The sequence below is a fragment of the Pseudophryne corroboree genome, assembly GCF_028390025.1.
Source record: "Pseudophryne corroboree isolate aPseCor3 chromosome 3 unlocalized genomic scaffold, aPseCor3.hap2 SUPER_3_unloc_45, whole genome shotgun sequence".
NCBI lineage: Eukaryota > Metazoa > Chordata > Amphibia > Anura > Myobatrachidae > Pseudophryne > Pseudophryne corroboree.
In genome coordinates this window covers 800,568-822,946 of record NW_026967536.1, presented here as the reverse complement: position 1 = coordinate 822,946, position 22,379 = coordinate 800,568, and the positions used below count along the sequence as shown (strand labels likewise).

At 43.5% G+C, this 22,379-nt stretch overlaps 1 protein-coding gene across 1 annotated transcript in view; it reads left to right on the top strand.

Annotated features, from left to right (window-relative positions):
* The window catches only part of LOC134984266 (zinc finger protein 260-like), a 121,239-nt gene that overhangs the window by 25,243 nt on the left and 73,617 nt on the right, over positions 1-22,379 (top strand). Inside the window, exon 7 of the mRNA XM_063949893.1 lies at positions 1,214-1,843. Within this exon, the coding sequence (XP_063805963.1) occupies positions 1,214-1,843 (630 nt within the window). The remainder of the gene's footprint in view (positions 1-1,213; positions 1,844-22,379) is intronic.

Sequence of the window (22,379 nt, the reverse complement as noted above, 5' to 3'; positions counted from 1 at the left end):
GTTTGCTCAATCAGTGTTGCAGAGTTGTCCGCACTCTCCCGCCCGGTCTGGAGTTTTGGTATAAACCCCATGGTCTTTACGGAGTCCCTAGCATCCTCTAGGACGTATGAGAAAATAGGATTTTAGTACCTACCGGTAAATCCTTTTCTCTTAGGCCCTCATTCCGAGTTGTTCGCTCTGTGTTTTTCATCGCATCGCAGTGAAAATCCGCTTAGTACGCATGCGCAATGTTCGCACTGCGACTGCGCCAAGTAACTTTGCTATGAAGAAAGTAAGTTTACTCACGGCTTTTTCTTCGCTCCGGCGATCGTAATGTGATTGACAGGAAATGGGTGTTACTGGGCGGCAACACAGCGTTTTAGGGGCGTGTGGCTGAAAACGCTACCGTTTCCGGAAAAAACGCAGGAGTGGTCGGAGAAACGGTGGGAGTGCCTGGGCGAACGCTGGGTGTGTTTGTGACGTCAACCAGGAACGACAAGCACTGAACTGATCGCACAGGCAGAGTAAGTCTGAAGCTACTCTAAAACTGCTACGAGGTTTGTGATCGCAATATTGCGAATACATCGGTCGCAATTTTAAGAAGCTAAGATACACTCCCAGTAGGCGGCGGCTTAGCGTGTGTAACTCTGCTACATTCGCATTGCGACCGATCAACTCGGAATGAGGGCCTTAGTCCGTAGAGGATGCTGGGCGCCCATCCCAGTGTGTACTGTGTCTGCAGTTATTGGTTATGGTTACACTCTTGGGATGTTTCTTTTCTGTCAGACTGTTGCTGAAGTTGTTCATGCCATGCTTATTGTCTGTGTTGACACACTGGTTGTGTTGCATATTTTCTCAGCATGTGGCTGAGTATTTTTCATGCCGTTGGCTGGTATTCTCTTGAATGCCACGTTCTGCGGTATGTTCGAGGTGTGAGCTGGTATGACACCGTGTTTACACAATAAATTCTTTCCTCGAAATGTCCGTCACCCTGGGCACAGTTCTCTAACTGGAGTCTGGAGGAGGGGCATAGAGGGAGGATCCAGTTAACACCCCTTTTAAAGTCTTATAGTGTGCCCATGTCTCCTGCGGATCCCGTCTATACCCCATGGTCCTTATGGAGTCCCCAGCATCCTTTACGGACTAAGAGAAAAGGATTTACCGGTAGGTATTAAAATCCTATTTTAATTTGCTTCATGAAAATTCATATGTGCATAATGTTTTTTACTTCCAGCAGATGGACACACAAGCAGGAACATCTCAGAAGGACATCTAATGTTATCCCCGGATTGTGAAATAAAAGATAATGACAGTAGACAGGATTCTCCAGGAGCTAACCCCATTACCCCAATTCTACATCCAGCTCTATTAGCTGATCCCTCTGGTCCTGGGAAATGTTCTCCTGATCACTCTGATATTGGTGCATCTGTTACAGCTCTGACAGTAGATACAGTGTTTCCCTGTTCTATAGATGCCAAAAGTTTTACACAGAACACAAAGCGTATTACCCATCAGCCAGCTAAGGCAGGTGAGAGGCCATTTCCATGTTCTGAGTGTGGGAAATGTTTTGCACATAAATCAGCTCTTGTTATACATCAGCGAAGTCACACAGGTGAGAAGCCATTTCCATGTTCTGAGTGTGGGAAATGTTTTACACTGAAATCAAATCTTGTTAAACATCAGCGATGTCACACAGGTGAGAAACCATTTCCATGTTCTGAGTGTGCGAAATGGTTTACATTGAAATCAAATCTTGTTAAACATCAGCGATGTCACACAGGTGAGAAACCATTTCCATGTTCTGAGTGTGCGAAATGTTTTGCACATAAATCAGATCTTGTTAAACATCAGAGAAGTCACACAGGTGAGAGGCCATTTCCATGTTCTGAGTGTGGGAAATGTTTTGCACATAAATCATATCTCTCTGTACATCAGCGAAGTCACACAGGTGAGAAACCATTTTCATGTTCTGAGTGTGGGAAATGTTTTGGACGTAAACCAGAACTTGTTATACATCAGAGAAGTCACACAGGTGAGAAACCATTTTCATGTTCTGAGTGTGGGAAATGTTTTACACAGCTATCAGATCTGGTTAGACATCGGAGAAGTCATAGGTGAAAAAGCATTTCCATGCTCTGAGTGTCATAATCAGCTCTGTTGCACACAATAGACATCACACAAGTGAGGAACCTTTTTAATCTCATCACCATTACCATGCAATGTTCCTCAAGGTCCTGTCCTTTCTCCTATGCTTTTTGCAATATACCTGCGGCCACTGGGTGAAACAATTAGACGTCATGCCCTGGTCTACCACTGCTATGTAGATGACCTGTCTTTTGCTCTGTGTACTCGGAAACCCAATACCAATCCTAAGTGGCTGTCTAGCTGAGCTCCAGGTGTGGGTGATGCCAGTTGTCTGTGACTCAGTCCTGGATAAACAGAGGTTTTTATGGTAGAAGGTCACCAACAAGACTACAGCGTTGCCAATCAACTGAACTTATGCATGTGGGTTCAGAGTTACAAAATGCTGATCATGTGCGGAGTCTTGGGTTGTGTCTGACACAACATCAGGTATCGGCCACATTCGAATCCTTGTTCTTTCATCAGTGGACCATATCCAAAATCAAGCACCTGATTCTCTCAGAAGCCCTACCTACAGTCATACATGCACTTGTATCATCACGCATTGACTAAGGCAATGTCCTCTACCTGGGTCTCCCAGCAAAAGAATTGCACCGCTTGTAGCTTGTACAGAATGCAGCAGCCAGGCTGTTACCTAACCAGCCAGTTCCTGCCACATAACACCCATTCTCTGCTCCCTTTACCGGCTGCCTGTAAGATGGTGACTCTATTACATAATCTTACTGACTCTCCCAGCCCTACATGACCAGGGTCAATGGTACCAGAAGCAGCTTCTGCCTCCTTACTGCCCTGCTTGCTTCCATCTGCACATGAAGGACTGTTACCAGCAGTACCATGAATCTCCAGTAATTCATTTGAGGATGATCTATTAGCATTGTAGCCCTGATCATGGAACCTGCTACCTCACACAGTCCAAAAGACCTCCACTCTGGAGACCACAAACAGACTGATGACTGTAACTCACGCGTTTCATTAATGTTCCTTCACTCCCTACATAATACATCCCACATGCTGAGTCCTTTATTCTGTTCTACTAATTGTGTATATTTTACTCTGTGTAAATGTGAATGTAAAGTTCTGTGAGTGCTATTGGGAGGAAAGTGCTGTATAAGTAACATTATTACTGGTGAGAATGACAGGAGTCAGATCTAGTTACACCATACGTTACATATACAGAAGGGGAAATGTATAAGTAACATTATTACTGGTGAGAGTGACAGGAGTCAGATCTAGTTACACCATACATTACATATACAGAAGGGGAAATGTATAAGTAACATTATTACTGGTGAGAATGACAGGAGTCAGATCTAGTTACACCATATGTTACATATACAGAAGGGGAAATGTATAAGTAACATTATTACTGGTGAGAATGACAGGAGTCAGATCTAGTTACACCATACATTACATATACAGAAGGGGAAATGTATAAGTAACATTATTACTGGTGAGAATGACAGGAGTCAGATCTAGTTACACCATATGTTACATATACAGAAGGGGAAATGTATAAGTAACATTATTACTGGTGAGAATGACAGGAGTCAGATCTAGTTACACCATACATTACATATACAGAAGGGGAAATGTATAAGTAACATTATTACTGGTGAGAATGACAGGAGTCAGATCTAGTTACACCATATGTTACATATACAGAAGGGGAAATGTATAAGTAACATTATTACTGGTGAGAATGACAGGAGTCGGATCTAGTTACACCATACGTTACATATACAGAAGGAGAAATCTATAAGTAACATTATTACTGGTGAGAATGACAGGAGTCAGATCTAGTTACACCATACGTTACATATACTGAAGGGGAAATGTATAAGTAACATTATTACTGGTGAGAATGACAGGAGTCAGATCTAGTTACACCATACATTACATATACAGAAGGGGAAATGTGTCTGCATGGGGGAAGCTTTCTGTCTGACCTCTCCATATACATCGTATCCTGATCCCGGTTCTATGTGACCATCTATTACGTGTGTTACATTACATCTTATACCTGCAGTTTTATGTTTTTGTTGTTTACCTGTTTCCTGTTCTGTAAGATCACCTTCTCTCATTGTGTGGATGGGGTGGGGGAGGGCATTTTTCAGCTGCCATCTTAGGTCCATTAACCACTCCCCCTGTCACTATGGCAATGCACAAGCTACTCCTTACTGGTTCAGGAATTTTGAATCTCCGATGGGCTGAACTTTTGGCTCCTCCCCAAACAGCCCTCCCAATTAACTGAACATATGCCTCATGTGGTATAAATAGGAGCACTAGGCCCTCTCACACTTACCTTGGTGAACAAGCCTTCTTGCGGCGAAACGTGCGTCCAACCACAACCAATGTGGGTACCTATGGTCCTTGTGCCCAGGACCATGTCCCGGCACTGACAGCTTGATAAGTCCAGTCCCTCCCTTTTTTTCCTCTATATTTGTGTATATATTGTACACTTGAATGTAAGGTTCCTTCACTTTGGTATTGGCACCCCTCCCATCTACCTTCATGTGTTTTAATTAGCGCAGGTTCCTACATTGCTGACCACACATTAATAAGGGCTTTATTTGAAGATAAGACCTATATAAATGTATATAATGTGATAGTATTAGAGATGTTAGGGACCCATGTGATGAAATCACCTGGTCGCGGTGCATGTACCCGCATATTTGCTTAAATGTGTGCTAATAAGTGTTCTTAGTGCTTAGAGTGTGCATCAGCATTTCTCTTCCCCCGGCTTGAGAAGTATTATTTCTCTTACTAACAATATGTTTTTCTTTCAGTAGTTCCCTTTGCTCGCTACAAGGTTACTAAAGGAAATAGTTTGTGACGTGTATAGTGAATGGAAAAAAGTAAAAGCATGAAAAAACCATAAAAACATGTCGACTCCGTTGACCTTTTGACCCTGTTGGAATTTTGACTGTTTTAACTCTACCGACCGCCTCCCCATTGTGTGGTGCCCCCCTCACTCCCCGGCTAAGGTGAGGGTTTCAGTACAACAGATCTCTCATCTCTGGCCTAACCCAGTGTACTCTCATCCCCTTGTCCACTGTCCAAAGGGCACACAAAGGGCAGCAGATGCAAAGGAAACCCAGTGTACTCTCATCCCCTTGTCCACTGTCCAAAGGGCACACAAAGGGCAGCAGATGCAAAGGAAACCCAGTGTACTCTCATCCCCTTGTCCACTGTCCAAAGGGCACACAAAGGGCAGCAGATGCAAAGGAAACCCAGTGTACTCTCATCCCCTTGTCCACTGTCCAAAGGGCACACAAAGGGCAGCAGATGCAAAGGAAACCCAGTGTACTCTCATCCCCTTGTCCACTGTCCAAAGGGCACACAAAGGGCAGCAGATGCAAAGAGGAGGTCATGTGACACTGGTCTGACCTCTGCCCAATAGACTTCTCTTATTGTATGCAAAATGAAAGAAGCACCTGAATCTGTGCGCACTGTGCATCTGATGATACTATATCTCAAAAAAGAGGTTTTTCCAGCCCTCCACCAATGATTCAAGTGCAAAGAGTAGAGAAACCGTTCCACCAGCGCATAAACAAACTCAAAGATACTTATTCCAATGATTGGGAAGATGGTGTCATCTTTTCTCTCAGTCAAATAACATGTCCATTTGAGAGAAAAAACAGAAAGTGCATATTATAATACTGTTTTAATAAATAACATACATGACACAATGTTAAAAAAAATCCCAACAAGGATAATGTTAAAAAACATGAAATGGAATTTTATACAAGATGTAACACTAAAAATGTATCCATATGTAGCTGGATAATAAGTGCAATTACCAATGTGTTAGGAGAACTGTTTTACTAGTTCTCAAATGCGCATGCACCAGAAATATCCCATGTACGGTAGCAGCATATGAAACACATTTAAATGATGGGGAATCCTGAACAGACTCGCGGGATGGATAATTACCAATTCGTTGTAAAGAACTGGCAACGCTCAGTTGTTAAAAACATGTGAGTAGGAAAAAGGTCCCTGGCTGCAGCTCCAAGTATTTCCGTCATGTCCACCTCAGCGATCGTCCGGTGCCCCAATAGCGGCACCCATGCATTCCGACCCTCGCCGGGGTCTTTCTCAAGGTATGCCTTAGAAGGTGAATGAGAAGTGAAGATCTATCTGCTGCATTTGACACTGTAGACCACTCTCTTCTCATACAGACACTACAATCCCTAGGTCTTAAAGGCACAGCCCTTTCTTGGTTCCTATCGTACCTATCTAATCGCTCCTTCAGTGTTCGCTTCTCTGAATCTACCTCCTCTTCGCTACCTCTTTCAGTTGGAGTACCGCAAGGCTCAGTCTTGGGTCCTCTGCTTTTCTCTATCTATACCTCATCTCTTGGTAAACTAATCAGCTCTTTTGGTTTTCAGTATCATCTGTACGCAGATGATACTCAAATCTATCTATCCTCCCCTGACTTGTCCCTATCTGTACTGGACCGTGTCACTGAATGCCTTTCTGCCATGCCAATAGTAGGTACCAACCTGATATCTCTATCACTGTTGAAAACTGGACTATCTACCCTACCCCACAAGCTCGCTGCCTAGGTGTCATCCTTGACTCTGATCTGTCCTTTGTTCCCCACATTCAATCTGTCTCAAGATCATGTTACATGCATCTAAAAAACATATCCAAAATACGACCATACCTTACACAAGACACTGCTAAAACTCTAATCCACGCTCTCATTATCTCCCGCATTGATTATTGCAATAGTCTCCTAACTGGTCTATGACTGTTATCACCCAGTTTGTTATTGTTATTTCAAATTGTAAAGCGCAACGGAATTTGCTGCGCTATATAAGAAACTGTTAATAAATAATAAATAAAAATGAGTCCGTGTTCATCCGGAGGTATTTAAAAACCTCCTGCTAGGCTCTGATTGGTCCCAGCGCGCAAGTCTCTATACATCAGAAACTACAAGTCCCATGACTCTTTGTGCGGGGACCGTCATATCCGTTTCCTTTAGATCGCGTCCCTTTGCCATAGTGACGCGTGGATAACAAATTTGGCTGTTTCAATGATAACAAAACAAAATAACACATTTTATTAATATTGCAAATACGGCATAGGTAAATATAACTGAAAAGTGTATGTTCATAGCATAAACATCAATCTCCCTTCACCACTTTGAGATAATACACACGCACAGTAGTAGAAAAGGGGAATGCTGATAACAAAAGATAATCGATTTAAAGAAACCATTTCACCTCGAAGTCAGTGTTAAGACCGCCTGGTTTCAATGTTCCTAAGTCGTATATTCTTTTCATTTCTGCCTTTGCCAATTGGGCACCTATGTCTCTTATTCTCCAATGCCCCCTCACCCACTGAATAACAATGAAATGTTTCATGGCTGTAGGGCAGCAATCATGACATTTTCAGAAATGGTTAGATAATGCATGACTGTCCAAACCATTTCTGATGTTTCTAAGATGATCCCCTATGCGGACCTTAAGGGGTCTCGATGTCCTGCCTATAAATGATAGGCCACAGATACAGTCAATGTTGTAGATTACATTTTTCGTATAACATGTAATGAATTCAAGATTTAATATGTGATTAACACAGTAACCTAATTATCCGATATATGAATCATAAACATCACTGTCTGATACGTTTCTCAATGTCACTGATTTACTTGTTTACCTTCTTTTTACTTATATATAAAAATGTTCTTGGATTACAATAAACCTTTATCTTTATGTGCATTTATTGTATTATTATGTCCATTCTTTATGAGAACTCAGCAAAGGCATTGTACTATTATAATGTATATCAATCAGGCTTACACATTGTAAACTACAAGGAGATTATGATGGGACAGCTTTCTATTGAAATTTGTGTCTCCTGATGACGGTCTGTGTATGACCGAAAACGTTTGAGGACCGGTGAATTTATGCTGGACTGCAGTGAACAGTGATGCTGTGCTGTCTGGTTAATACACTCCTGTTGATACTTAATTAAGAAAAGACTGGTGAGTGCTCCATTGTTTGTTTCTATATATATATATATATATATATATACACAACCACTAGACTCCTGGAGTCTTGTGAAATAAATCTCGTCAGCAGGCAGTTTGATGAAACAACGTTTCAATGCCAATTTTTATTTAGGCATTTTCCTCAGGTTACAAACAGATACAAAAAACGTCTTACCTATAAAGGCTACTAATCACCCTGTGCTCCTGCCGCGTGTGGCGGGCGGGACACCGCCCGCTCCGTCCGGCGCGGCTGCAGTGACGTCACCCTACGTCACTTCCCATGTGTGCATACCATCACCATAGTTACGTACACAGAACAAACAGGTTGCCTAGGGACAGGATGCAGCGCTAACGGCTTTAGCCGCTTATTACAAATACCATATTTAAATCGTGCTCAATGTATGTCCATAGATATATTATGTCAGTATATAAGGCAGATGAACACCCGGAGTCCATTGTAATATTTGGCCTAGAAACAAACTGTGCACAGTGCAACATATTAGCAAAAAAACAGGACAAAGTGCTGTCACTGCCATATACTTAAAAACTGTACTGTGTATCATAAGATCCAAACAACATTACTACGATCTATATTGCTGATCATATATATGGGGGCCTATATGCTCATACTGTTACCTATAGCTCCATATTATCCAAAAAAAGAGAAATATTTAATTTGTATTTTAGTGTTAATATATACTCCCTGAATGCTGCTAATAAAACTAGTGTGTAGAAACACCTAGTCAAGGGATGTCAATCAAAATGACAAAAACAGGTACATGTATGAGAGAACAATGGTGACTGCCTATAGTGTCAACTTATATATAAGAACGGAAGCTAAGATGACTATGTAGTTTATAAAAAACAAAGCCCTGGGACTCATTAAGTCCTTTTGGATGGATGGTACCCAGCCGATAGATCCAGCGTGCTTCTAATCTCAAGAGGTTGCCACCCCCGTCGCCGCCTCTAATAGAGGCCGGTACGTGGTCGATCCTAGGCAACCTGTTTGTTCTGTGTACGTAACTATGGTGATGGTATGCACACATGGGAAGTGACGTAGGGTGACGTCACTGCAGCCGCGCCGGACGGAGCGGGCGGTGTCCCGCACGCCACACGCGGCAGGAGCACAGAGTGATCAGTAGCCTTTATAGGTAAGACGTTTTTTGTATCTATTTGTAACATGAGGAAAATGCCTAAATAAAAATTGGCATTGACGTTATTTCATCAAACTGCCTGCTGACGAGATTTATTTCACAAGACTCCAGGAGTGCCACGTCTAGTGGTTGTGTATGTAATTGTTTTACGAAGGCACCCGGTGCAGGAATTCTTTTTTAATGGAGAGCCGGAATACATGGACTATATATATATATATATATATATATATATATATATATATATATCTCTGCCCTGTGTGTGACGGCCGGCCTATATGCCGTATATAATTATGCGTCCTGCCCCGTGTATATAATTATGCGTCCTGCCCCGTGTATATAATTATGCGTCCTGCCCCGTGTATACAATTATGCGTCCTGCCCTGTGTATATAATTATGCTTCCTGCCCCGTGTATATAATTATGTGCCCTGCCCCGTGTATATAATTATGCGTCCTGCCCCGTGTATATCATTATGCGTCCTGCCCCGTGTATATCATTATGCATCCTGCCCCGTGTATACAATTATGCGTCCTGCCCCGTGTATATCATTATGCGTCCTGCCCCGTGTATATCATTATGCATCCTGCCCCGTGTATATCATTATGCGTCCTGCCCCGTGTATATAATTATGCGTCCTGCCCCGTGTATATAATTATGCGTCCTGCCCCGTGTATACAATTATGCGTCCTGCCCCGTGTATACAATTATGCGTCCTGCCCCGTGTATACAATTATGCGTCCTGCCCCGTGTATATAATTATGCTTCCTGCCCCGTATATAATTATGTGTCCTGCCCCGTGTATATAATTATGCGTCCTGCCCCGTGTATATAATTATGCGTCCTGCCCCGTGTATATAATTATGTGTCCTGCCCCGTGTATATAATTATGCGTCCTGCCCCGTGTATACAATTATGCTTCCTGCCCCGTATATAATTATGTGTCCTGCCCCGTGTATATAATTATGCGTCCTGCCCCGTGTATACAATTATGCTTCCTGCCCCGTATATAATTATGCGTCCTGCCCCGTGTATATAATTATGCGTCCTGCCCCGTATATAATTATGTGTCCTGCCCCGTGTATATAATTATGCGTCCTGCCCCGTGTATATAATTATGCGTCCTGCCCCGTGTATATAATTATGCGTCCTGCCCCGTGTATATAATTATGCGTCCTGCCCCGTGTATACAATTATGCGTCCTGCCCCGTGTATATAATTATGCGTCCTGCCCCGTGTATATAATTATGCGTCCTGCCCCGTGTATATAATTATGTGTCCTGCCCCGTGTATATAATTATGCGTCCTGCCCCGTGTATATAATTATGCGCCCTGCCCCGTGTATATAATTATGTGTCCTGCCCCGTGTATATAACTATGCATCCTACCCCGTGTATATAATTATGTGTCCTGCCCCGTGTATATAATGATGCGTCCTGCCCCGTGTATATAATGATGCGTCCTGCCCCGTGTATATAATGATGCGTCCTGCCCCGTGTATATAATGATGCGTCCTGCCCCGTGTATATAATTATTTGTCCTGCCCCGTGTATATAATTATGCGTCCTGCCCCGTGTATATAATGATGCGTCCTGCCCCGTGTATATAATGATGCGTCCTGCCCCGTGTATATAATTATTTGTCCTGCCCCGTGTATATAATTATGCGTCCTGCCCCGTGTATATAATTATGTGTCCTGCCCCGTGTATATAATTATGCGTCCTGCCCCGTGTATATAATTATGCGTCCTGCCCCGTGTATATAATTATGCGTCCTGCCCCGTGTATATAATTATGCGTCCTGCCCCGTGTATATAATTATTTGTCCTGCCCCGTGTATATAATTATGCGTCCTGCCCCGTGTATATAATGATGCGTCCTGCCCCGTGTATATAATTATGTGTCCTGCCCCGTGTATATAATTATGTGTCCTGCCCCGTGTATATAATTATGTGTCCTGCCCCGTGTATATAATGATGCGTCCTGCCCCGTGTATATAATTATTTGTCCTGCCCCGTGTATATAATTATGCGTCCTGCCCCGTGTATATAATTATGTGTCCTGCCCCGTGTATATAATTATGCGTCCTGCCCCGTGTATATAATTATGCGTCCTGCCCCGTGTATATAATGATGCGTCCTGCCCCGTGTATATAATGATGCGTCCTGCCCCGTGTATATAATTATGTGTCCTGCCCCGTGTATATAATTATGCGTCCTGCCCCGTGTATATAATTATGCGTCCTGCCCCGTGTATATAATTATGCTTCCTGCCCCGTGTATATAATTATGTGTCCTGCCCCGTGTATATAATTATTTGTCCTGCCCCGTGTATATAATTATGCGTCCTGCCCCGTGTATATAATGATGCGTCCTGCCCCGTGTATATAATGATGCGTCCTGCCCCGTGTATATAATTATGTGTCCTGCCCCGTGTATGTAATTATGTGTCCTGCCTCGTGTATGTAATGATGCGTCCTGCCCCGTGTATATAATGATGCGTCCTGCCCCGTGTATATAATTATGTGTCCTGCCCCGTGTATGTAATTATGTGTCCTGCCTCGTGTATATAATTATGTGTCCTGCCCCGTGTATATAATTGTGTCCTTCCCCGTGTATATAATTATGCGTCCTGCCCCGTGTATATAATTATGCGTACTGCCCCGTGTATATAATGATGCGTCCTGCCCCGTGTATATAATTATGTGTCCTGCCCCGTGTTTATAAATATGTGCCCTGCCCTGTGTATATAATTATGTGTCCTGCCCCGTGTATATAATTATGTGTCCTGCCCCGTGTATATAATTATGTGTCCTGCCCCGTGTATATAAATATGTGCCCTGCCCCGTGTATATAATTATGTGTCCTGCCCCGTGTATATAATTATGTGTCCTGCCCCGTGTATATAATTATGTGTCCTGCCCCGTGTATATAATGATGCGTCCTGCCCCGTGTATATAATTATGTGCCCTGCCCCGTGTATATAATTATGCGTCCTGCCCCGTGTATATAATTATGTGTCCTGCCCCGTGTATATCATTATGTGTCCTGCCCCGTGTATATAATTATGCGTCCTGCCCCGTGTATATAATTATGCGTCCTGCCCCGTGTATATAATTATGCGTCCTGCCCCGTGTATATAATTATGCGTCCTGCCCCGTGTATATAATTATGCGTCCTGCCCCGTGTATATAATTATGTGTCCTGCCCCGTGTATATAATTATGTGTCCTGCCCCGTGTATATAATTATGCATCCTGCCCCGTGTATATTATGCGTCCTGCCCCGTGTATGTAATTATGTGTCCTGCCCCGTGTATGTAATTATGTGTCCTGAACCGTGTATATAATTATGTGTCCTGAACCGTGTATATAATTATGTGTCCTGCCCCGTGTATGTAATTATGCGTCCTGCCCCGTGTATATAATTATGCGTCCTGCCCCGTGTATATAATTATGCGTCCTGCCCCGTGTATATAATTATGCGTCCTGCCCCGTGTATATAATTATGCGTCCTGCCCCGTGTATATAATTATTTGTCCTGCCCCGTGTATATAATTATGCGTCCTGCCCCGTGTATATAATGATGTGTCCTGCCCCGTGTATATAATTATGTGTCCTGCCCCGTGTATATAAATATGTGCCCTGCCCCGTGTATATAATTATGTGTCCTGCCCCGTGTATATAATTATGTGTCCTGCCCCGTGTATATAATTATGCGTCCTGCCCCGTGTATACAATTATGCTTCCTGCCCCGTATATAATTATGTGTCCTGCCCCGTGTATATAATTATGCGTCCTGCCCCGTGTATACAATTATGCTTCCTGCCCCGTATATAATTATGCGTCCTGCCCCGTGTATATAATTATGCGTCCTGCCCCGTATATAATTATGTGTCCTGCCCCGTGTATATAATTATGCGTCCTGCCCCGTGTATATAATTATGCGTCCTGCCCCGTGTATATAATTATGCGTCCTGCCCCGTGTATATAATTATGCGTCCTGCCCCGTGTATATAATTATTTGTCCTGCCCCGTGTATATAATTATGCGTCCTGCCCCGTGTATATAATTATGTGTCCTGCCCCGTGTATATAATTATGTGTCCTGCCCCGAGTATATAATTATGCGTCCTGCCCCGTGTATATAATTATGTGTCCTGCCCCGTGTATATAATTATGTGTCCTGCCCCGTGTGTATAATTATGCGTCCTGCCCCGTGTATATAATTATGTGTCCTGCCCCGTGTATATAATTATGTGTCCTGCCCCGTGTATATCATTATGTGTCCTGCCCCGTGTATATAATTATGCGTCCTGCCCCGTGTATATAATTATGCGTCCTGCCCCGTGTATATAATTATGCGTCCTGCCCCGTGTATATAATTATGCGTCCTGCCCCGTGTATATAATTATGCGTCCTGCCCCGTGTATATAATTATGTGTCCTGCCCCGTGTATATAATTATGTGTCCTGCCCCGTGTATATAATTATGCATCCTGCCCCGTGTATATTATGCGTCCTGCCCCGTGTATGTAATTATGTGTCCTGCCCCGTGTATGTAATTATGTGTCCTGAACCGTGTATATAATTATGTGTCCTGAACCGTGTATATAATTATGTGTCCTGCCCCGTGTATGTAATTATGCGTCCTGCCCCGTGTATATAATTATGCGTCCTGCCCCGTGTATATAATTATGCGTCCTGCCCCGTGTATATAATTATGCGTCCTGCCCCGTGTATATAATTATGCGTCCTGCCCCGTGTATATAATTATTTGTCCTGCCCCGTGTATATAATTATGCGTCCTGCCCCGTGTATATAATGATGTGTCCTGCCCCGTGTATATAATTATGTGTCCTGCCCCGTGTATATAAATATGTGCCCTGCCCCGTGTATATAATTATGTGTCCTGCCCCGTGTATATAATTATGCGTCCTGCCCCGTGTATACAATTATGCTTCCTGCCCCGTATATAATTATGTGTCCTGCCCCGTGTATATAATTATGCGTCCTGCCCCGTGTATACAATTATGCTTCCTGCCCCGTATATAATTATGCGTCCTGCCCCGTGTATATAATTATGCGTCCTGCCCCGTATATAATTATGTGTCCTGCCCCGTGTATATAATTATGCGTCCTGCCCCGTGTATATAATTATGCGTCCTGCCCCGTGTATATAATTATGTGTCCTGCCCCGTGTATATAATTATGCGTCCTGCCCCGTGTATACAATTATGCGTCCTGCCCCGTGTATATAATTATGCGTCCTGCCCCGTGTATATAATTATGCGTCCTGCCCCGTGTATATAATTATGCGTCCTGCCCCGTGTATATAATTATGCGTCCTGCCCCGTGTATATAATTATGCGCCCTGCCCCGTGTATATAATTATGCGTCCTGCCCCGTGTATATAACTATGCATCCTACCCCGTGTATATAATTATGCGTCCTGCCCCGTGTATATAATTATGTGTCCTGCCCCGTGTATATAATGATGCGTCCTGCCCCGTGTATATAATGATGCGTCCTGCCCCGTGTATATAATGATGCGTCCTGCCCCGTGTATATAATGATGCGTCCTGCCCCGTGTATATAATTATTTGTCCTGCCCGTGTATATAATTATGCGTCCTGCCCCGTGTATATAATGATGCGTCCTGCCCCGTGTATATAATGATGCGTCCTGCCCCGTGTATATAATTATTTGTCCTGCCCCGTGTATATAATTATGCGTCCTGCCCCGTGTATATAATTATGTGTCCTGCCCCATGTATATAATTATGCGTCCTGCCCCGTGTATATAATTATGCGTCCTGCCCCGTGTATATAATTATGCGTCCTGCCCCGTGTATATAATTATGCGTCCTGCCCCGTGTATATAATTATTTGTCCTGCCCCGTGTATATAATTATGCGTCCTGCCCCGTGTATATAATGATGCGTCCTGCCCCGTGTATATAATTATGTGTCCTGCCCCGTGTATATAATTATGTGTCCTGCCCCGTGTATATAATTATGTGTCCTGCCCCGTGTATATAGTGATGCGTCCTGCCCCGTGTATATAATTATTTGTCCTGCCCCGTGTATATAATTATGCGTCCTGCCCCGTGTATATAATTATGTGTCCTGCCCCGTGTATATAATTATGCGTCCTGCCCCGTGTATATAATTATGCGTCCTGCCCCGTGTATATAATGATGCGTCCTGCCCCGTGTATATAATGATGCGTCCTGCCCCGTGTATATAATTATTTGTCCTGCCCCGTGTATATAATTATGCGTCCTGCCCCGTGTATATAATTATGTGTCCTGAACCGTGTATATAATTATGTGTCCTGCCCCGTGTATATAATTATGTGTCCTGCCCCGAGTATATAATTATGCGTCCTGCCCCGTGTATATAATTATGTGTCCTGCCCCGTGTATATAATTATGCATCCTGCCCCGTGTATATAATTATGTGTCCTGCCCCGTGTATATAATTATGTGTCCTGCCCCGTGTATATAATTATGTGTCCTGCCCCGTGTATATAATTATGTGTCCTGCCCCGTGTATATAATTATGCGTCCTGCCCCGTGTATATAATTATGCGTCCGGCCCCGTGTATATAATTATGCTTCCTGCCCCGTGTATATAATTATGTGTCCTGCCCCGTGTATATAATTATGCGTCCTGCCCCGTGTATATAATTATTTGTCCTGCCCCGTGTATATAATTATGCGTCCTGCCCCGTGTATATAATTATGCGTCCTGCCCCGTGTATATAATTATGCGTCCTGCCCCGTGTATATAATTATGCGTCCTGCCCCGTGTATATAATTATGCGTCCTGCCCCGTGTATATAATTATTTGTCCTGCCCCGTGTATATAATTATTTGTCCTGCCCCGTGTATATAATTATGCGTCCTGCCCCGTGTATATAATGATGCGTCCTGCCCCGTGTATATAATGATGCGTCCTGCCCCGTGTATATAATTATGTGTCCTGCCCCGTGTATGTAATTATGTGTCCTGCCTCGTGTATATAATTATGTGTCCTGCCCCGTGTATATAATTGTGTCCTTCCCCATGTATATAATTATGCGTCCTGCCCCGTGTATATAATTATTTGTCCTGCCCCGTGTATATAATTATGCGTACTGCCCCGTGTATATAATGATGCGTCCTGCCCCGTGTATATAATTATGTGTCCTGCCCCGTGTATATAAATATGTGCCCTGCCCTGTGTATATAATTATGTGTCCTGCCCCGTGTATATAATGATGCGTCCTGCCCCGTGTATATAATGATGCGTCCTGCCCCGTGTATATAATTATGTGTCCTGCCCCGTGTATGTAATTATGTGTCCTGCCTCGTGTATATAATTATGTGTCCTGCCCCGTGTATATAATTGTGTCCTTCCCCGTGTATATAATTATGCGTCCTGCCCCGTGTATATAATTATTTGTCCTGCCCCGTGTATATAATTATGCGTACTGCCCCGTGTATATAATGATGCGTCCTGCCCCGTGTATATAATTATGTGTCCTGCCCCGTGTATATAAATATGTGCCCTGCCCTGTGTATATAATTATGTGTCCTGCCCCGTGTATATAATTATGTGTCCTGCCCCGTGTATATAATTATGTGTCCTGCCCCGTGTATATAACTATGTGTCCTGCCCCGTGTATATCATTATGTGTCCTGCCCCGTGTATATAATTATGTGTCCTGCCCCGTGTATATCATTATGTGTCCTGCCCGTGTATATAATTATGTGTCCTGCCCCGTGTATATAATTATGTGTCCTGCCCCGTGTATATAATTATGTGTCCTGCCCCGTGTATATAATTATGTGTCCTGCCCCGTGTATATAATTATTTGTCCTGCCCCGTGTATATAATTATGCGTCCTGCCCCGTGTATATAATTATGTGTCCTGAACCGTGTATATAATTATGTGTCCTGCCCCGAGTATATAATTATGCGTCCTGCCCCGTGTATATAATTATGTGTCCTGCCCCGTGTATATAATTATGTGTCCTGCCCCGTGTATATAATTATGTGTCCTGCCCCGTGTGTATAATTATGCGTCCTGCCCCGTGTATATAATTATGTGTCCTGCCCCGTGTATATCATTATGTGTCCTGCCCCGTGTATATCATTATGTGTCCTGCCCCGTGTATATAATTATGCGTCCTGCCCCGTGTATATAATTATGCGTCCTGCCCCGTGTATATAATTATGCGTCCTGCCCCGTGTATATAATTATGCGTTCTGCCCCGTGTATATAATTATGTGTCCTGCCCCGTGTATATAATTATGCATCCTGCCCCGTGTATATTATGCGTCCTGCCCCGTGTATGTAATTATGTGTCCTGCCCCGTGTATGTAATTATGTGTCCTGAACCGTGTATATAATTATGTGTCCTGAACCGTGTATGTAATTATGCGTCCTGCCCCGTGTATATAATTATGCGTCCTGCCCCGTGTATATAATTATGCGTCCTGCCCCGTGTATATAATTATGCGTCCTGCCCCGTGTATATAATTATGCGTCCTGCCCCGTGTATATAATTATGCGTCCTGCCCCGTGTATATAATTATGCGTCCTGCCCCGTGTATATAATGATGTGTCCTGCCCCGTGTATATAATTATGTGTCCTGCCCCGTGTATATAAATATGTGCCCTGCCCCGTGTATATAATTATGTGTCCTGCCCCGTGTATATAATTATGTGTCCTGCCCCGTGTATATAATTATGTGTCCTGCCCCGTGTATATAATGATGCGTCCTGCCCCGTGTATATAATTATTTGTCCTGCCCCGTGTATATAATTATGCGTCCTGCCCCGTGTATATAATTATGTGTCCTGCCCCGTGTATATAATTATGCGTCCTGCCCCGTGTATATAATTATGCGTCCTGCCCCGTGTATATAATGATGCGTCCTGCCCCGTGTATATAATGATGCGTCCTGCCCCGTGTATATAATTATGTGTCCTGCCCCGTGTATATAATTATGCGTCCTGCCCCGTGTATATAATTATGCGTACTGCCCCGTGTATATAATTATGCTTCCTGCCCCGTGTATATAATTATGTGTCCTGCCCCGTGTATATAATTATGCGTCCTGCCCCGTGTATATAATGATGCGTCCTGCCCCGTGTATATAATGATGCGTCCTGCCCCGTGTATATAATTATGTGTCCTGCCCCGTGTATGTAATTATGTGTCCTGCCTCGTGTATATAATGATGCGTCCTGCCCCGTGTATATAATGATGCGTCCTGCCCCGTGTATATAATTATGTGTCCTGCCCCGTGTATGTAATTATGTGTCCTGCCTCGTGTATATAATTATGTGTCCTGCCCCGTGTATATAATTGTGTCCTTCCCCGTGTATATAATTATGCGTCCTGCCCCGTGTATATAATTATTTGTCCTGCCCCGTGTATATAATTATGCGTACTGCCCCGTGTATATAATTATGCGTACTGCCCCGTGTATATAATTATGTGTCCTGCCCCGTGTATATAAATATGTGCCCTGCCCTGTGTATATAATTATGTGTCCTGCCCCGTGTATATAATTATGTGTCCTGCCCCGTGTATATAATTATGTGTCCTGCCCCGTGTATATAACTATGTGTCCTGCCCCGTGTATATCATTATGTGTCCTGCCCCGTGTATATAATTATGTGTCCTGCCCCGTGTATATAATTATGTGTCCTGCCCCGTGTATATAATTATGTGTCCTGCCCCGTGTATATAATGATGCGTCCTGCCCCGTGTATATAATTATTTGTCCTGCCCCGTGTATATAATTATGCGTCCTGCCCCGTGTATATAATTATGTGTCCTGCCCCGTGTATATAATTATGCGTCCTGCCCCGTGTATATAATTATGCGTCCTGCCCCGTGTATATAATGATGCGTCCTGCCCCGTGTATATAATGATGCGTCCTGCCCCGTGTATATAATTATTTGTCCTGCCCCGTGTATATAATTATGCGTCCTGCCCCGTGTATATAATTATGTGTCCTGAACCGTGTATATAATTATGTGTCCTGCCCCGTGTATATAATTATGTGTCCTGCCCCGAGTATATAATTATGCGTCCTGCCCCGTGTATATAATTATGTGTCCTGCCCCGTGTATATAATTATGCATCCTGCCCCGTGTATATAATTATGTGTCCTGCCCCGTGTATATAATTATGTGTCCTGCCCCGTGTATATAATTATGTGTCCTGCCCCGTGTATATAATTATGTGTCCTGCCCCGTGTATATAATTATGTGTCCTGCCCCGTGTATATAATTATGCGTCCTGCCCCGTGTATATAATTATGCGTCCGGCCCCGTGTATATAATTATGCTTCCTGCCCCGTGTATATAATTATGTGTCCTGCCCCGTGTATATAATTATGCGTCCTGCCCCGTGTATATAATTATTTGTCCTGCCCCGTGTATATAATTATGCGTCCTGCCCCGTGTATATAATTATGCGTCCTGCCCCGTGTATATAATTATGCGTCCTGCCCCGTGTATATAATTATGCGTCCTGCCCCGTGTATATAATTATGCGTCCTGCCCCGTGTATATAATTATGCGTCCTGCCCCGTGTATATAATTATTTGTCCTGCCCCGTGTATATAATTATGCGTCCTGCCCCGTGTATATAATGATGCGTCCTGCCCCGTGTATATAATGATGCGTCCTACCCCGTGTATATAATTATGTGTCCTGCCCCGTGTATGTAATTATGTGTCCTGCCTCGTGTATATAATTATGTGTCCTGCCCCCGGTATATAATTGTGTCCTTCCACATGTATATAATTATGCGTCCTGCCCCGTGTATATAATTATTTGTCCTGCCCCGTGTATATAATTATGCGTACTGCCCCGTGTATATAATGATGCGTCCTGCCCCGTGTATATAATTATGTGTCCTGCCCCGTGTATATAAATATGTGCCCTGCCCTGTGTATATAATTATGTGTCCTGCCCCGTGTATATAATTATGTGTCCTGCCCCGTGTATATAATTATGTGTCCTGCCCCGTGTATATAACTATGTGTTCTGCCCCATGTATATCATTATGTGTCCTGCCCCGTGTATATCATTATGTGTCCTGCCCCGTGTATATCATTATGTGTCCTGCCCGTGTATATAATTATGTGTCCTGCCCCGTGTATATCATTATGTGTCCTGCCCCGTGTATATAATTATGTGTCCTGCCCCGTGTATATAATTATGTGTCCTGCCCCGTGTATATAATTATGTGTCCTGCCCCGTGTATATAATTATGTGTCCTGCCCCGTGTATATAATGATGCGTCCTGCCCCGTGTATATAATTATTTGTCCTGCCCCGTGTATATAATTATGCGTCCTGCCCCGTGTATATAATTATGTGTCCTGCCCCGTGTATATAATTATGTGTCCTGCCCCGTGTATATAACTATGTGTCCTGCCCCGTGTATATCATTATGTGTCCTGCCCCGTGTATATAATTATGTGTCCTGCCCCGTGTATATCATTATGTGTCCTGCCCGTGTATATAATTATGTGTCCTGCCCCGTGTATATAATTATGTGTCCTGCCCCGTGTATATAATTATGTGTCCTGCCCCGTGTATATAATTATGTGTCCTGCCCCGTGTATATAATGATGCGTCCTGCCCCGTGTATATAATTATTTGTCCTGCCCCGTGTATATAATTATGCGTCCTGCCCCGTGTATATAATTATGTGTCCTGCCCCGTGTATATAATTATGTGTCCTGCCCCGTGTATATAATTATGTGTCCTGCCCCGTGTATATAATTATGTGTCCTGCCCCGTGTATATAATGATGCGTCCTGCCCCGTGTATATAATGATTTGTCCTGCCCCGTGTATATAATTATGCGTCCTGCCCCGTGTATATAATTATGTGTCCTGCCCCGTGTATATAATTATGTGTCCTGCCCCGTGTATATAATTATGTGTCCTGCCCCGTGTATATAATTATGCGTCCTGCCCCGTGTATATAATGATGCGTCCTGCCCCGTGTATATAATTATTTGTCCTGCCCCGTGTATATAATTATGCGTCCTGCCCCGTGTATATAATTATGTGTCCTGCCCCGTGTATATAATTATGTGTCCTGCCCCGTGTATATAACTATGTGTCCTGCCCCGTGTATATAACTATGTGTCCTGCCCCGTGTATATCATTATGTGTCCTGCCCCGTGTATATCATTATGTGTCCTGCCCGTGTATATAATTATGTGTCCTGCCCCGTGTATATAATTATGTGTCCTGCCCCGTGTATATAATTATGTGTCCTGCCCCGTGTATATAATGATGCGTCCTGCCCCGTGTATATAATTATTTGTCCTGCCCCGTGTATATAATTATGCGTCCTGCCCCGTGTATATAATTATGTGTCCTGCCCCGTGTATATAATTATGTGTCCTGCCCCGTGTATATAATTATGTGTCCTGCCCCGTGTATATAATGATGCGTCCTGCCCCGTGTATATAATTATGCGTCCTGCCCCGTGTATATAATTATGCGTCCTGCCCCGTGTATATAATTATGCGTCCTGCCCCGTGTATATAATTATGTGTCCTGCCCCGTGTATATAATTATGCGTCCTGCCCCGTGTATATAATTATGCGTCCTGCCCCGTGTATATAATTATGCGTCCTGCCCCGTGTATATAATTATGCGTCCTGCCCCGTGTATATCATTATGTGTCCTGCCCGTGTATATAATTATGTGTCCTGCCCCGTGTATATCATTATGTGACCTGCCCGTGTATATAATTATGTGTCCTGCCCCGTGTATATAATTATGTGTCCTGCCCCGTGTATATAATTATGTGTCCTGCCCCGTGTATATAATTATGTGTCCTGCCCCGTGTATATAATTATTTGTCCTGCCCCGTGTATATAATTATGCGTCCTGCCCCGTGTATATAATTATGTGTCCTGAACCGTGTATATAATTATGTGTCCTGCCCCGTGTATATAATTATGTGTCCTGCCCCGAGTATATAATTATGCGTCCTGCCCCGTGTATATAATTATGTGTCCTGCCCCGTGTATATAATTATGCGTCCTGCCCCGTGTATATAATTATGCATCCTGCCCCGTGT